The following is a 17,480-nucleotide window of genomic DNA, read 5'->3' as shown; positions in this document are numbered from 1 at the left end:
TAAGGCCCGGAACTTGTTAAGGTTAAAACGATGGCTTGTGTCATGTGAGAGCCGACTTACAGTGAGCTAGGATAAACTCAACGACTGTGCGGCCATGAAAGCACAAGGTCTGTGAGCCAACCTGTTCGGTCGTGTTTTGAAAAACCGGCCCAACAATTATTTGAGATTTGTTGTATCTTTCTTTTATTTTCTTTGGATATTTTTATCTTAAGTTTTTTGCTTTTGTGTAAATTTTGATTACCCGGGTCGTGAGGCTCCGGATTATGTGGCTCATGTTCGAGTATTTTGGGGTTGTAACCCGCCCTGGCTTTGGACTTTAAGTCGCCAGTGTATTTTGGTCTGAATAGTCGTGGTCATGAGGATGCAAGTCTTCGAGTTGTCACCCGCACTGACTATTGATTTTTAACCTGCCAGCATGATTTGACTCTACAGGTATGTTTTCAACTATTATATGAGACTACGAGTCTTCGGGTTTGGTAACCCGCCTTGGTTTTTGACCTTAAGTCACTGGTATGTTTTGGCTTGAATAGCCTTGATTATAGTGTTTTTAGTAGTCATATAAGGCTACATATGTTTGGGTTGTCACCCGCCCTGGCTTTTGACTTTAAGTCGCCAACATATATGTTGTTTAATTCTTTGTATGATCACATCAGGCCTATCTTAAAGATTAAACTAGTGGATCAAAAGTCAAGATCAATATGCACGAAGGCATGACATGGCGGACCATTGTTTGACACTACCCTATTACAAGGCTTTACGCTGAAGCCCAAAAAAGTTTTGAATTAAGTATTTCTGGAGCTGCACTCCCATAACCCGGCCCGAGAGCCGCCTGGATCATCATCACTATGCTCAGTTGTCTTCCTGCCACCTTGAAGATTGTGGGTCATCCTGCACCGGCTCTTCTTCGTCGATCATCTGAAGATCAGCCATTGTCCAGTCGATGCCGATTAAAGCTTCGAATGTGGCCTCATCATTTAGTATAATGGAATGATCAACATCAGGGCGACGATATGCTTATGCCAAGAAGGAATGAGATTGACAACATCATGGAGCTGGCGGCTTAATCTTTTGGTTGTTGTTGTCATAAGCCCGCATGTACTCGTTTAAGTTTAGCTCTTCAATGAGCTTGCAAGCCACGTGCCGCATCTCTCGGACGCATTGATTGAAGCCTTTTTCTTCAAAGGTTGACTGGTCATCCTTGAATTTCGGGCACCCGGTGGCTATTTCCTCTGGGCCAAGCTCAGATTGCCATGCTTTGGCCCGGCCAAGAGCCACGATGGCTCCGTCCACAAGACCGCAGAGAGTGCCAGAGTATAACTGCTCTGTTAAAGAGTAAACCGCCTTCAGCTTCAATAACATGTCTTGACCAAGACTTGCACTCCTGGGGCATGTTAAGAAGTTATACAAGAGTCGCCCAGCGAGTTAGTAATGCATATATATATGAGAAACCAGGCGGGTTACAAAATTTGAATGGCACATTACACTTACCGAAGATGGCGGTTGTCATTTGAGAGATGTGTTGTTTTAAGCCGGATAACTCTTCGATTACCGGCTTAAGCGCAGCTTCAACATCTTCGGCCTTTTTTGCTAGAGCAGCCTTGTCAGTCTCCTAGGCGGATCTCTCAATGTCAAAACCTGCTTTAACTTTCTCAATTTCTTCTAATGAGGCCTTCAGCTCGGACTTGGCCTTGGAGGTTTCTGTCTGCTGCAGCTTTAAACTTTTTCTTAAATCGCCAACTTGCGATTCCTTCATGTTCAATTCTACCTGAAATAAATATAGCAATGGTTACAATGCAAGGAGCAAGTTTGATGAGGTATGGTTAATCAAGTCCCAAGCACATTGCAAACAATAAACTTGGCACTTGGGGGCTAATGTAGGTCATTTTAATCTAATTATGACCCGGCTCACTTCATTAAGTTAAGCCGGCCCTTGGGGGCTACATGTTTGGGTTTCTTAAGTGACTATAAGTCTCGGCTCACTTCATTAAGTTAAGCCGGCCCTTGGGGGCTACATGTTTGGATTTTTTTAAGTGCTTATAAAGTCCCGGCTCATCTTGCTAAACTTAAGCCGGTCCTTGAGGGTTGCAAATTGGAAAAGGTTACAAGTCTACAGCATACTCACTATTTTCCTATACTCTAGACTTGACGGCTATATAAGTGAATATGGAAAGGGGTTAGCAACATACCTCATAGCGTTCCTTCATAAGGTTCACTAAGCCGGCTTCCAGGTCACGACTAGTATGAAGGCGGTTCAGATAGCCTGCGTGGATGTCGCTTGCACTGAGGGCAGTGTAGCTTTCCAGGTCCAGCTTCCCCTTGCCTTTGTCCAAGGAAGGAGATTCTTCTTTGGTACCATGCTTAGCTAGCACATTGGAAGCCCCTGGAGCTGTATGAGTCGTCCCAGTGATGGTCACGTCATTAGAGTCCTTTTCAAGAGGGATCGCTTTAGCTGGCTTTGGAGGAGTCGACGACTTGGGGCTCGGCGGGTCATGGCTGGCCGCCGGGTTAAATTCAGTATCCATTTCAAATTCAGTATCCATTTCCTCAGGGACGGTGGCATCGATTGACAGTGGCGGGTCATTAATAGGTTTTGCCGGGTCTTGGGTGAGGGCCTCAGAAATATCTGCAGACTGCTTCTCTGGTTCAGCAGTTTTGGGATCCTTTGAAGACCCGCCCAGCTTCTGTTTCTTGCCTGCTTTGGCAATACCTCTGCAACAAAGATACAAAGTATATGAGTGTATCATTACAAGTCATTGATAAACAAATGAAAATACTAACCCTTGGGCGATCTTGAAAGTGGCCATCTGAGTCCCGGAAGAGTCGCCGGATGACGGAGGCGTCTTCTGATAATTTGAGTTGGAAGGATTAAGAGGTTGACGTATGAGGCCGGCTAATGGATAAAGAGAATTTGGGTTATGTGGAACCTTATGTCGACGCTTGCAAGGAACAGGCGGGTTAGGCAAGCCGGAGATGAGGTCGTGAAAGCCGCTACTCCGGGTCGGGCGTCTTGAATCGTTTTGTTGTTTCTTCAAAAGAAAGTTGGGATCCAAGTGAGCAAGAGGATGACAAAAATTCACCTTCCGGACGACCCATCGAATTTTGTTGGTTGGTAAGGGTTCTGAGCCGGAGGAAATTATACTCTGCTGCGTCTGCATGGCTGGTCTCTGCCTCTTCCTGAGAGGAATCAGCATTAATAAGTTGCATGAAAATAAAGCCAAGGGAGTCAAGTTCTACCTCCGACTCATCATCAAGTTGGAGCATTTCTTCAGCTAATGGTTTCTTGGGGCGACCTGGACCACGAGTTTTTGTTTTGGTCTTCTTAACTGGGGCGGCGGCTTGAAGTTTCCTTCTCCGGAATGGAGAGTCGGCATGTATACAAATGAGCAACAGAAAATTGAAATAAGGAGAAAGTTACAAAAATTGATGAAAACATGAAGTTTGATCTAATGACTTAGAGGAGGAGCCAGGTTAAGTGTGCTGAAAGGATTTAATCCCACTTTGCTGCAGCTTTCCAGGGACTCGCCGAGCAGCGTCTTGACCATCTCATTGATCTCTTTATCAGTCAGACGAGCTGGGTTGTAGCATTGTGGGTCTTTTGGGTCACCAGTATAATGACACATTAAGCCGTCGCGCTGGCTCAATGGCAAAATCCTCCAGGCGACCCAGCAGCAGACCGGGTCAACTCCAGTTAGGCCATTGGAGAGCAAGGCCCTTATCTTTGAAAAGGTGGCAGCAAAGGGAGCGCGTTCCGTGGCAGTTAAACGACCTGGAAGCTGGCCGGTGGTGGTAAGCCGGTAGGGGCGGAAACCTGGCAAGGGGTTCTCTCCAGATGGGGAGGTGTCTTTGCAGTTGAACTAGGTGAAATTCCAGTCTTTGGGTGACTGGGCAGGGTGGCTGAAGGAAAAAACTACATCTCTTCGCCTTTGGATGGAAACGCATCCGAGCTCAAGACTGGTCCCGCCCGTCTAACATTTCAGTTTGACGGTTGATATAAAAGTAGTCTCTAAACAGATCAACAGAGGGTTCTTCCCCAAGATACACCTCGCACAACACTTGGAAGTTGCATATATTGGAGACAGAATTGAGGCCAATGTCTTGTGGATGAAGGTTGTAGAAATGCAAAACATCCCGGAATTTTTTTGACCCGGGGGGCGAGAAACCACGGAGAAGATGATCTGTAAAAACTAAAACCTCCCCTTCTTGGGGCTCGGGGGGGCATTCGGAGCCTGGAACCCGCCAGTGAATGACCTCTTGGGGAGGTAAAAACCCCATGGTCACGAAATCATTGAGTGTGCTCTCCGTGACTTTGGAGGCAATCAAGTCACAGGAGGTGGGAGTCTTAGTCATGATGGTGAGTTAAAAATTATGGTCTGAGGATAAAAGTATGGCAGATTAATGTATGATGATAAACCGCCTGAACGATCATACAACAATTCAACAACGATGATCTAAACATAGTTAAAAGGCTATGCATTATGGGCTAATGAAGGATTTGTGAGCCGCCCTAGCCATGGAACGGAGCAATTTACCAGATTATAAGTACATGGCGGGTTAAGTTGAGAAAATATAAGCCGGCAAACATTGTCGATGGGTTATACAAAACTTTGGATTTCTTGGCGGGTCACAAAGTTGTTATTTAAGCCGCCCGAACAAAGAATGGCGGGTCAGTTGTCTATGAAGACAAGATGGTTGAAATTACGCTAAGTATGGAACAAACAAGTTTCACGAATTGTGCCTAAAATTTTGGATCTACGGCAGTTCGAGAAATGAAGAACAATTCAGAAACCTAAGGTGCAGCAGTAGAAAAAGTGGTAAGCCGTGCATGGATTCTGAAGAAAAGGGATCTACACGAGATGCAAGATAAGGACTAAAAACTGCTACCGCCCCGCATCTACTTCGTTTTTGGATTGAACTACATTTTCTAAGCGGAAGGTGGATGAACTCGAGAGAACCGCGATGAACAGGCCGGTGAACTATATGAACGGCTATGACCTAATGCGGATCTGAAGCGGAAAAGAAGGAGTATCTGATGAAGTTGAAGAAGAGCGGGGGTGCGCCGCCGGTATCTAGTCCGGTCAGGTTGATGCAGCGGCCTTTGTCGGAGTCGCTGGTGAAGAACGGCCGGAGCAGTGGAGCTCTTGAGCGGCGGAGGTCGCGAGGAGGAAGAAGAAGTGGAAGCGAAAGGGGGTAAAAGTGAAAAAGGAACCCCTCCGTGCCTATTTATAAGGGAAAAAGTGAAACCGTGAAATGGTAGGCGCGGAAATCGAGGAGACGTCATAATTATCTTAACACTGGAGGCGCCTCAATTCTCGGACGACCAATTACTGTAAAAAGGTTCGTTGTGATGTCATAGGTTTTTTCTGGATTTATCTCGCATGACGTCACGGCGAGTTACAGCGATTTGTTCAAAGGTAAGCATTGGAAAGAAGACTCGCCAACCAGAAAGTGAAGATTCACATGAACAAGTTCAAATCAATCTGGGGCCTAATGTTGGGGATATAATCCCGCCGTGTGACCCGCCCAGGAGGGGCCGGGTTACACTGTTGGCGACTCAAGAATAAAAGGCTTAGATGGGCCTGAGAAGACATGAAGACTAGAGGCGGCTTAAGAGGCGGGCCTGTTGAAGGCCCAAGACCCGAAGGTGTGAGCCGCCCGATGGTGACTTGCCTGGTAAGGCAAGGCGACTTGGAAACCGAGTTGGTCACGTTGTGTGATTCGACTTGGACTCTTGTAAAGCCCAGGGCCTCGACCTGTGTATATAAAGGCGAGACCCTGCGGCGGGTTAACTCAAGAAACAATTAATCGATAGCTAGGTCAAGCGATTCCGCTCCCTTGTAATCGATATTCAAGCAATAGTAAACAAAAGCAGGAGTAGGCTTTTACATCGTTGTGAGGGGCCAAACCTGGGTAAACCATGTGTCCTTTGTCCCGATCAACCCCTACAAGTTAACCTATGTTGTGATGGCTCCACATCTAAGTCCTTTCACAAGGGCATCTGTCGTGACAAAACCACGACAAGGGGCGTCGTCATGCCGCGTGGAGTGACGCAGTGCGGCTAGGGAATGTTGCGACAGATGGCCCGTGCTCTTGGTAGTGATGGCGTGCTACATGTAGGTGTTGCGAGCCAAGCTATGGGACCACCGTCGGTACGGCGAGGCGATGTTGCATGAGTAATGTCATGTTGTGGGGGAGCGTTGTTGTGCCATGAGGCATGCTACAAGCCGGTGTTGCGAGCCATGCTACGGAAGCGCCGCTGATACGACGAGGCGATGTTGCAATGGGTGGTGGCATGCTGCGGCGGAGCACTGTTATGTAATGTAGCCGTTGTTGCGAGCCATGCGACGGGAGCCTCGTTGATACAACGAGGCGATGTTGCGATAGGTGGTGTCATGCTGCGGGGAGCGCTGTTGTGCTACAAGGCATGCTACAAGCTGGTGTTGCAAGCCATGCTACGGGAGAGCCGCTGAACGGCGAGGCGATGTTGCGATGGGTGGTGTCATGTTGCGGTGGAGCGCTGTTGCGTAATGTTGCCTGCTAAGAGCCGGTGTTGCGAGCCATGCTACGGGAGCACCGTCGATACAACGGGGCGATGTTGTGATGGGAGCTTTGTTGTGCTACAAGGCATGCTATAGATTGGTGTTGTGAGCCATACTAAGGGAGCGATGTCGGTACTGCAAGTCGATTCTACTGGAGCGGCATTGGTGTGGCAAGCCATGTTCGTCATGAACGTATGTGCTACGAGGGGGAAGCATAGGTGGGAGGGTCGTGGTTTGTGTTGAGCACGAGACACACTGTTGTCATCATGTGATCCGACAGATTGCCATGTTGCAAGGGGTGGTCGTTCCCGCTGCAAGTCATGCGAGGAAAGTTGTAAGGGCCGGACACTGCTACCGCAAAGCCCTGATAGGCAAGGCTGCAAGGGTCGGACAACATTGTTGCAAAGCCCGATGCGTCATGCTGCAACAGGCAACTGTCCATACTATTAAGACAGGACGTGTAACGCTGCAAAGGCCGGCCAGGCCGCTGAAAAACTCTGTCATCGTTGTTGCAAATCGAAGATGTATCGCACTACAATGGTCGACCGTTGTTGTTGCAATGCTCACCGAAGCTGCAAAAGGTATAAACAAATTTGTGCTTCTGAGATTATCAACGAACCGCTGATGTCAAAAAACGTGTACGTGCATGGAGCCTAACGACATAATCCTTTTCTTGGTTGACCAATGGCATAATCCTGACTGGCCGCCTGTTTGACGTTACCGTACATGCGGCTTTCGGCTGAAAGCAATGCGTGCGCGCCTGAAAGTAATACTCCCTCCGTTTCAAAATAAATGACTCAACTTTATATTAACTTTAGCATAAAGTTGAGTCATCTATTTTGAAATGGATGGAGTATTTGTGTAGGACAGTTCGCGTTCACACTGACCCAGATGCCAGATGGCACAAAAATCTGACGGTTGGCCTTAATCCTATCACATGGCTTAGACTAGTCACAATAGGTAGTAACTAACATACATATGTTACTAGTTTATGTTACTATCTCTATAGTGGGAAGTAACATATGTGTGGTGTCATGCAACAGTTCATTTATTAGATTGTAGACTCATCTTGTCTTGGTATGTATGATGTTACAGTACCTAGCTATGTTATCATATAGGAGTACCTCTCTTTTCACCCACATTATCTATTTTGCCTAGAGATATGTAATGTTACCATATATGTTACTCCCACTATGGGTAGTCTTAGAGCATGTACAACGATGTACACTCAGCTGTCTAGAAGAGGTTACAGCTAGGATTTTAGATGACGTGCGGAAAGAAATTGAGGAGAGAGAAATAGCCCGTCGGTACAATTAACGACGATCTGCAGCGAGAAATAGCCCGTCGGTACAATTAACGACGATGTGCAGCGCTTGAAAATCGCTCGCTGCAGACGGTCTTTCTAGCGTTGTATCGATTGTGTCTGCAGATACGGCAACTGCCCCTTCTGTAGACAGCATGAGTGGTGGGGTCAGTCAGAGGCGGATGAGATTTAACTTCGTAGATTAAATAACATATTTTTCTAATTTTAGGGTGTTACAGATAGTAAGAAAGGACGGGCCTATTGTATGAGCTGTTTTTACCGCTGTCTACAGGTAACGTGGAGGATCGCTGCAGACTACAGGCGTCTGGACTGATGTACATAGGAGGCGGCTTAAAAATCGTAACCATCATCCGGCTTACGCGTAGATGATTTCTGTAGAAAGAAAAACATAAGCTTGTGAATAGACAAAGTCATTTGGTTCAAATCTATATAAGTTTTGAAATACTCCCTCTGTAACTTTTAATAAGACATTTTTAGAGTCAACTGTGTCAAAAAATGTCTCAAAACTATGTAATGAGATGCACTCCAAATCCAAAAGACAGACGAAATTCTAGGATTATCCTTTTGGACAAAGACTTTTATGCAGCTAGCATATGGTTATGTTTCACTAGATGACGGTGCTCAGAAATATTAGGCTGTTATATTAACCCAAGGATGGATAATCTTCATGAAGCCTTCTGATATTGCCGGACAGCACTCCTCAGCCCAAACTTGGTCAACCCTGGTTCATGGCAACTGTAGTTTGATGGGTAGAGAAGCATGAGAATGGATAGTTTGGATCACCAGGGACGTGCAAGGATTTATTTCTACCACTCTTTTGCTACTTTATTATAAACATAATCTACAATGCACATGTTACGCAATGACAAGTACCATAGTTCTATATCATCCCAAACAAAACCGTCAACACGGTAACTAATAAAAGCTAAAGTTCAGACAAACTAGCAAGCATTTACAGAACATGGGTTCGACCATTACAGGGTTCTCTAGTATGCTAGTGATTGCTAAAATCACAACTTCAAAAAGCAACCATGTCGAGGATAGTTATGCTGGGCTAAATCCTTAAGGACACTTTCCAATCATCAATATGGGTGATATCGTCCTGGGGCAAAACTTCCCCTATTCATCATATCAGGTGTGCCGCCAGGTGCATAAACACCTAGTGCAGGATCATATGCCCCAGCATACATGGCGCCACCAAAGCTATAACTACCAGGGCCACCAAAGCTCTCATCACCACCCCGCCTGTAACCACACAAGTTCCCTCCAGCATAAGGTCCATCAAAGCCTCCTCCATATGGCCCAAAACGGCTAGGATAACCAAAGGAAGACATGCCTTCATAGCCTCCTAATCCCGGATAGTAATGACTGTATCGCTCATGGTAGTCACGTACCCCGCCGTGACCACCAACAAAACCTCCATGGTTCCTATAAGGACCAAATCCACCATTGTTGTAGCTGCTATAAGCATCAGCCAGTCCACCACGGTCATCCCCAGAAGGATGGTCCCTAGAATCCCTACCATATGCTGATCTAGAATCACTACCAGTTGATGTTGGCAGATTTGAGGATTTCTTTGGTTCTGCTTTCTTGATCTCCACCTACAAACAAAGCAACTGACCTAAGTACTGACAAATACAAACCTATAGGTCCTCGCTACCAATGATCTGTAAAGCATGATGGTCCATGACACTAACACAGTTGTTGACATGTACTCCCTCGTTCTCAAATATAAGATGTTCTAACTTTTTTCAGAATTGGACGTATATTAGACACGTCTTAGTGGGGTTCACTCATTTCGGTCCGTATGTAGTCCATATTGAAATATCCAAAACATCTTATATTGTGAACAGAGGGAGTACAAAAGAATGAAATTTCTTTTGGCAGACATTAATTTGAAGTGAAACTTCTTTACACGTTTCAACCTGTAAAGTATTACAGTGGAGGGGCTAACAAATGGTGGCATTTGTGTTATGAAATGCACAAGACTCACCTTCGAACCAGCAAGATCAATCATATTCCCATTTGCTAACAGATCATCTACAACCTCCTCAGATTCAAAAACAACAAATCCAAAGCCTCGGGAGCGTCTTGTTTGATGATCACGCATAATCTGGTGCTCAACCACAGCTCCATATTTTTCGAAGAAATCCTTGAGATCATCTAGTAATAAACACATAGAATGGATGTATAAGGAAGCAGACTCGCAAAAAAGAATGGGAAGCAGACAATATGATTCCATAACGTATAATACCTTCTGTCAGTATTGGGGGAAGGCCACCAACAAATATCTTTTTAGTTCTGAAATCCTTAGGGTTGGACTGCATATAATCTTTTGGAATGGTTCTCTTTATCTCAACCTGGAAACAAAAACAGGGAAGCCCACGAAGTAATTTCCATTACAATCATGTAGGAACAGGGAAGTTATACACTAGGCATATGGTACTCGAGTGCCAATCTACATAGAAGAGAACATGAGTTTTTTTTATATATACAACAACAATAGAGCTAACAAGAACCTAAAAATGGCAAAATAGAACTTTAATCAAAGCATATTTGCATAGGCCAACTTAAAAAAATGAGCAACTGGATTCACACAGTTGATATCAAACTGAACCAGAAACACCATAAATTAAAGAACACAGAGAAACAGACTGACATAGGTGCAACTAAAACCCTATTAGCATTTCAAGTGCTTGATGAATAATTATAATTGAAAATGAAGCAAAGCATCAAATCAACAAGTAAAATAGATATATCAGAAGATCAAGATTTTATAACCAGTAAGTTAACATGGATGAGTATTTAAGCAGGCCATCTATAATGAGCATATGGAAGTCACATGCACAAGGTGTAGGCATTAACAGTAAAGCTAGAAGTGCTTAACTTTATAAAGTATAATAAACAGTTTAGCAATTGTGAAGCTGCACTACTAGGTGGTGTATTTAGAACACAAAACTTACTTGCTTTCCATTGATGACATGGGTGTCCTCCATCACTTTATCAACAATAGCAGGGTCAGAATATGTAATAAAGCCAAAACCCCTTGGCTGAGATGTCTGCTTATTTTTCATTATCACCGAATCAACTATCTCCCCATAGTTGCCAAAATGCTTCTGAAATGTGGCTGTCATTGAAAATTACATATACAAATTAGTACTAAAATATAACTCAAGAGAATATATTACTCAGGGATTCCCTCCATTCCAAAACACATGGAAGTTTTGGTTTGTCCTAAGTCAAACATCTTTGAGTTTGACAAGGTCTATAGAAAAATATTTCAACATCTACAACATCAGCTGTATATAGTATGAAAATACATTTTATGATGAATCTAATGACACTAATTTGATGTTCTAGATGTTAGTATATTTTCTATAGGCTTGGTCAAGCTTAAAGATGTTTGACTTAAGAGGACAAACCTAGAACTTCAAGCATTTTGGAGCGGAGGGATTAACTGGGGTAGTATCTATATCAATCAGATGATTGGTAAAGAACCAAACATAATTGACTCAAACAGTGCTAGTCCGCTCATGCTCCTCTGTAGGCATTAATTCCCGTGGATCAATTGCAACCCACATTGTGCACAAACAGCATCTCCTTGGTCGTGAAAATAACTTAGTAGAGTAATTTAATACGTCAAATAATCTCATGAATAAACAGATGTTTTGCTTCAATACTACAAAACACAAATAGCCACGTGATATGCATGCCACGGGTTGACAACAGTTCCGAATAAAACCACACAAAAAACTACAATACTAAGCACATTTATGTGGCCGTTGATAGAATTTATTTTGAAGATCAAAGGGGGAAGCAATCATAGTATCGTCTTGTCAAAATTTACATGCTACAAAGTCCGCACACTAACTCGGTGTCTCGCTCGACTAACTCGGTGTCTCACTCGCATTAATCAGTGCAACAAAAATAAGCGTATACATGAAAAAATAGAATATGCCTACAGAATCTAATTAAACAAACATACAAATGCATTAAACTGTAGAAATCTAGTCCAGTAAATACCGATCTCTACACGATACGACTGAATCGAGATCTGAGTGACCACATCCAACACAAGGCGCCACAAGCATCACATACCTACAACATAACAGGAAGGAACCAAAGCGAGTTACCTAGTGTGGTGTCGCGCGGGAGGCCTCCGACGAAGATCTTCCTGGAACACAAAACCAAACCCAAACAAATCAGGCAGCCAGATCGAGATAGCTTGACAGCTCGCGAGGAGAGGGGGCTGGGATTCTCTTACCCGGGGCTTCCGCTGCCGCCAACATCGCCGCCGCCATAGCCCTTGGGTCTCGCCTCCGACTTCCCCATGGCAGCGCTAGCGAGATAGGGTTCCGGTCCGTCCTGGGGGTTCGGATCGCGCGTCCGCTCGGTCGATTATCTGATCGGTTTTTTTCCTTTTTTGAGGGGAAACGTTTCCCTCCGGACGACCGGCCGAGCGTTCGGGCAAACTTTTCCCTCCGGACGTCCACCCCTCGCTCGCTCGCTTTTCACACGGGAACCACGTGCGCTCTGTGGACCTCAGCGACAGCGAGACGTCCCTTTCCTTATCTCTTCCACACTGCATTTTTTTTTTCTTTGCTTCTTCTTCCTCTTGCCTGTTAGAAGTAGAATTGGGTTTAAGTTAGAGGTTAGAAGATGGAGATAATTTATGTTTAAACCACGTGTAACTTGTCTTATACTTTAAGCCTCTACTCCTCATGTACTTCTATATATCATACAAGGGTCAGATCAATACAACAACAATATTCACGTACCCATCCTATACTTTCTACATGGTATTAGAGCGGTTAGTCTCACGACACTGATCCTAGGTTTCTCTACCACTTTCGCAGCACGCCGCCCTCGGAAAGATTAATCTTCTCTCCCCGGGGGCGCGGCATTCGATTTGATCAAAGATTAGATTGGTTCATAGATTATATCAGTTCCATAGACTAGGTCAATTCAATTTTCGAAATTCTATTAGATTAGGTTTTCTTTAGCCACCAAATAAATCTTTGAAGACCCAAATTCCGGTGAGAAAAATCCTAGCAGATCGGTGCAGAAATCTTTATCTCAAACCGGCGGTCAATCCTACGACACCTATCGACGTACGCGGCGGCGATCACCTGCGGCATCGAGCTACACGTCTCGTGGCTTTGGGCGGCTCCCTCGACTCCAGGCACACCTTCAATCCGGAAGGCCGCGCCGGCCGCGGCATCATTGCATCGTGATGGATCAAGCCTCAGGCTAGCTAGCTTTGCACAGGCTGAGAGATCAAGGGCAACGACGACCACCTCCTCGCGTCCACCAGCGAAGGCCACACTGCCCACACAGGAGGGCTGGCCACGAGCATGCGCGGCAGGAATCGCGCAAGCGCGATCCAGAAGAGCGGCCACCGGCTCCTCCAACAGCCACCAGAAGCCTCCATCGTCAAAGATCCATCCAGCCATGCGAGGAGATGCATGCAGCAATACATGGACTCCGCCTCCTCCCGTCGCGTATATGTCCACATCTACTTCGACCGGCAAGACGGGAGCTGCACCCCGACGGGTCCGCCGCCCGCAGTTCCACACAAGCGATCGCCAACCGCAGCTACACCTCCGTTCGCGCATACGCGGGCATCGACACCGGGGGTGCCGCGCGATTGAGCGACGCACCAGCCGCCGACCCACGCCTGCACCGAGCGATCTACATCAACCGATCTGCACTACACCGACATCTTCCGAACCGAGACACCAAGCTGTACGACTTCGTGGCGTCCGAGAAAGAAAGAAAGAAAAATTCTTCGTCGAGCACATCTACAGAAGCGACCACGACATGTACCATCCACACGCCAGGCCGGTGTGGAAAGCGAGCAATTCTTCATCGACTTCTTCGACACGACACGGCATCGACACCCCGTCGTCACGAGGGACGCCTCCAAGCGATGCATTATCGTCGACCCGCCGCTGCAACTTCATCGCCAAGATCTTCATCAACGTGGTCATCACCAACATCATCGTCGACACACCGCTGCCGCCTCATCCACAAGACGGACACCTAGCGTCCTCTGACAGACTTTTCTGCAAGACTGCATCGACACAGCGTTACTATAGTGACGACCCCTACACGGCCACACGGTTCTGACAAAACCGATGTGTGCTCGATGGGTTTTCTCCGGTCCTGGCAAAACCGATGGACTCATCACCGACGGCACCCTCTGACATCCGCAAGGTGCATCGTCCACGTTTGCAGCTCTGTCACAGCGCATTTTTTGCGCCTCCGGCTTTGTGCGGCTTCATCATCCACGACGACTAAACCATCGACCACGGCTACATCACCATGATCGGCTACCTCGACATTGACATTAATGGCTACGTCTACATCAACTCATTGGCAACAACTCCAGTCAACAACGTCCGCGTCATCAAAGAGATAGCGAAGGCAGCAGAAGGGGACGCAGTCACCGCACTAGGTGTCGACCCATCAGAGACGCAGTTGATGATGGCGCAGCAGAAAAGACGACATACGCGTAAGACTTCAAATTCAGTCGCAATTGTCCGCTTCACTCCCGCTACGACTGAGGGGGGATATTAGAAGTAGAATTGGGTTTAAGTTAGAGATTAGGAGATAGAGATAAAATATGTTTAAACCACGTGTAACTTGTCTTGTACTCCAAGCCTCTACTCCTCATGTACTTCTATATATACCCCATACGAGGGTCAGATCAATACAACACAATATTAGCCATCCTATATTTTCACATTGCCCGCTTCTTTTCCTCTAGCCTTATACACTGCATGGTGCGCTCGTCAGCGCCGACGGCTCAACCTCCTGCTTCTACGAGTAGCTCCTCCCCCACCGCTGGCAAGCATCTCCTCCCCAATCGATGTGTTACCCACGGGATCGATCTATTGCTTGAACTCGAGAGAATTACGGGGATACAAGGGTTCCTGGCGTCACGTCGAGGTCTGGATCAGATCGAGAGAAAGCTTGGGGAAGGTGAAGAAGGCAGGTAGGAGAAGTACAACCAATCTGGCATATTACATTCGATGCCCCTGCAGCCACGCACGCTCTGACTACTTGTAGCTAGGGCTGCAAACGAGTCGAGTTCGAGCGAGTTGGACTTGGCTCAGCTCAACTCATATTAAAATTTGAGCGAGCTGAAATTGAGTGAAGCTCAAGATCGAGCTGTAGAACATGACTCATGCTCAGCTTGTAATGATCTCGAGTCGATCTCGAGCTCGTTTCAAGCTAAATGAAAGGATAAAATTATAAAATCTATGACTATTATTCCAACTAGATGAAATAAAAGTAAAAAAGGCTTTCTCTAATTGAAGGTCCAACCACTCTTCATGCTCAACTCATATTAAAAGGCTTTCTCTAATTTCTCGGGGGGGGGGGGTGCTACAACCAGTTTATGTGCAACCGCAAAGACGGGACCTGCACCTGAGAAAGATACAACCAGCCAGCAAAAAGCTTCAACCGAGGTGAAGAAAGCTTCAAGTAGGAACTGTGTAGCAGAAAAAGTTGCAACCGTTGTACAAAAAGCTTCGATGGTAGATGGAAAAAGTTTTCTGGAGGCTCCCATTTCCACAGAAGCTGCAACGTCCCAGATGAATTGCAGCGAGACGAGGTGGCGGCGGCGACTGCCAGCGGCGACTGCCAGCGGCTACTCTAAGGGTGGACGGCCGGCGGTGGCCTGCGGACGTTTAATGGTGCTGCATGGCCTCTTTTTTCTAGGCAAACGCTAAGGTGAGGAGCATCACGAGCATGCGTGCAAGGGCAGTTGGGGGAGAAGAGGCGGCGAAGTGGCGGCGACCGGCGGCATGGGAGGTGGTCATCCATGGCGAGTGCCTGCGGCGTCGGCGCTCCTGTTCTCTGCTGGCGTTGCCGGATTTGTTTTCGTGGAAGAAAAAGACACGAGAAGCCCAGATCTGACGGTCGTACATGCATGCATCCAACGCCTGTGTTGCGACCGGCCCAAATTTGGGACGGCATGTCGGCGCCTATCACGCGCCTTTTTTGAGGGGTAAGAGCATCTACAACCGGACCTCTCAAACCTGCCTCATACGCTCGGGCAAGCCGCCCGGTCGCTGCTCGGTCACGATTTTTTGACCCAGATGGGCCTCTCAAACGAACCTCAAATGCCCGGGCTGACCGGCACCCCCATATCCAGCCCAAATATGGGGCGGATATGGGGGCTCCCAGGCACGCCCGCCACGTCGGACCCAACAACCCGACCCGACCCCACCCCACCCCACCCCAAGTTGCACCAAATCCCCCCTCCCCGAGCTACCAGATCCATTTCCTCTCTCCTTTGTTCTTCCTCCTCCACGTCGTCCGGCTCGCAGCTCCGCCGTCGCGCCCGCTGATACGTCCATTTTGCATCATGCTTTTATATTGATATTTATTGCATTATGGGTTGTTATTACACATTATATCACAATACTTATGCCTTTTCTCTCTTATTTTCTAAGGTTTACATGAAGAGGGAGAATGCCGGCAGCTGGAATTCTGGGCTGTAAAAGGAGCAAATATTAGAGACCTATTCTGCACAACTCCAAAAGTCCTGAAACTTCACGGAGAATATTTTTGGAATATATAAAAAATATTGGGCGGAGAAAGTACCAGAGGGGGGCCACCTGCCATCCACAAGGGTGGAGGGCGTGCCCTACTGGGGGCGCCCCCCGTTCTTGTGGGCCCCCTGGCAGCCCCCGACGCCCATCTTCTACTATATAGTTTGTTTTGACCTAGAAAAAAACAGAAGGAAGCTTTCGGGAGAAGCATCGCCGTCTCGAGGCGGAACTTGGGCAGAACCAATCTAGGGCTCCGGCGGAGCTGTTCTGCCAGGGAAACTTCCCTCCGGGAGGGGGAAATCGAAGCCATCATCATCACCAACGATCCTCTCATCGACAGGGGGTCAATCTCCTTCAACATCTTCACCAGCACCATCTCCTCTCGAACCCTAGTTCATCTCTTGTATCCGATCTTTGTCTCAAAACCCCAGATTGGTACCTGTGGGTTGTTAGTAGTGTTGATTACTCCTTGTAGTTGATGCTAGTTGGTTTATTCGGTGGAAGATCATATGTTCAGATCCTTAATGATAATTAAATCTCCTCTTATTATGAACATGAATATGCTTTGTGAGTAGTTACGTTTGTTCTTGAGGACATGGGAGAAGTCTTGTTATAAGTAATCATGTGAATTTGGTATTCGTTCGATATTTTGATGAGATGTATGTTGTCTTTCCTCTAGTGGTGTTATGTGAACGTCGACTACATGACACTTCACCATGATTTGGGCCTAGGGGAAGGCATTGGGAAGTAATAAGTAGATGATGGGTTGCTAGAGTGACAGAAGCTTAAACCCTAGTTTATGCGTTGCTTCGTAAGGGGCTGATTTGTATCCATATGTTTCATGCTATGGTTAGATTTATCTTAATTCTTCTTTCATAGTTGCGGATGCTTGCGAGAGGGGTTAATCATAAGTGGGAGGCTTGTCCAAGGAAGGGCAGCACCCAAGCACCGGTCCACCCACATATCAAATTATCAAAGTAATGAACGCGAATCATATCAGCATGATGAAAACTAACTTGACAACAATTCCCATGTGTCCTCGGGAGCGCTTTGCTTTAT

The 17,480-nt window shown here is 46.5% G+C and overlaps 1 protein-coding gene across 4 annotated transcripts; it reads right to left on the bottom strand.

The window, feature by feature from the left end:
- Positions 1 to 7,686: 7,686 nt before the first annotated feature.
- Positions 7,687 to 12,356, bottom strand: LOC123165488 (heterogeneous nuclear ribonucleoprotein 1). Of its 4 annotated transcripts, XR_006483013.1 has the most exons (7): positions 12,125 to 12,356; positions 11,994 to 12,034; positions 10,824 to 10,987; positions 10,115 to 10,220; positions 9,854 to 10,023; positions 8,120 to 8,232; positions 7,687 to 7,983 (listed from the first exon to the last, which is right to left on the bottom strand). XR_006483013.1 is itself a non-coding variant. In XM_044583145.1 (6 exons), exons 1-6 carry the CDS (start codon positions 12,190 to 12,192, stop codon positions 8,191 to 8,193), a joined length of 591 nt encoding a protein of 196 aa, XP_044439080.1. In that variant the 5' UTR covers positions 12,193 to 12,356; the 3' UTR covers positions 8,017 to 8,190. The 4 variants fall into 4 exon arrangements, 3 of the variants coding, with proteins under 3 accessions (XP_044439080.1, XP_044439081.1, XP_044439079.1); XM_044583145.1 differs by lacking the exon at positions 7,687 to 7,983 and having other exon boundaries at positions 8,017 to 8,232; XM_044583146.1 differs by lacking the exons at positions 7,687 to 7,983; positions 8,120 to 8,232 and adding an exon at positions 8,262 to 8,595.
- Between the last annotated feature and the right edge of the window lie 5,124 nt (positions 12,357 to 17,480).

This window comes from Triticum aestivum, chromosome 7D, assembly GCF_018294505.1.
Source record: "Triticum aestivum cultivar Chinese Spring chromosome 7D, IWGSC CS RefSeq v2.1, whole genome shotgun sequence".
In the NCBI taxonomy this organism is placed as follows: Eukaryota; Viridiplantae; Streptophyta; class Magnoliopsida; order Poales; family Poaceae; genus Triticum; species Triticum aestivum.
The sequence above is the reverse complement of the archived record's forward strand: the minus strand, read 5'-3'. Positions and strand labels throughout refer to the sequence as shown.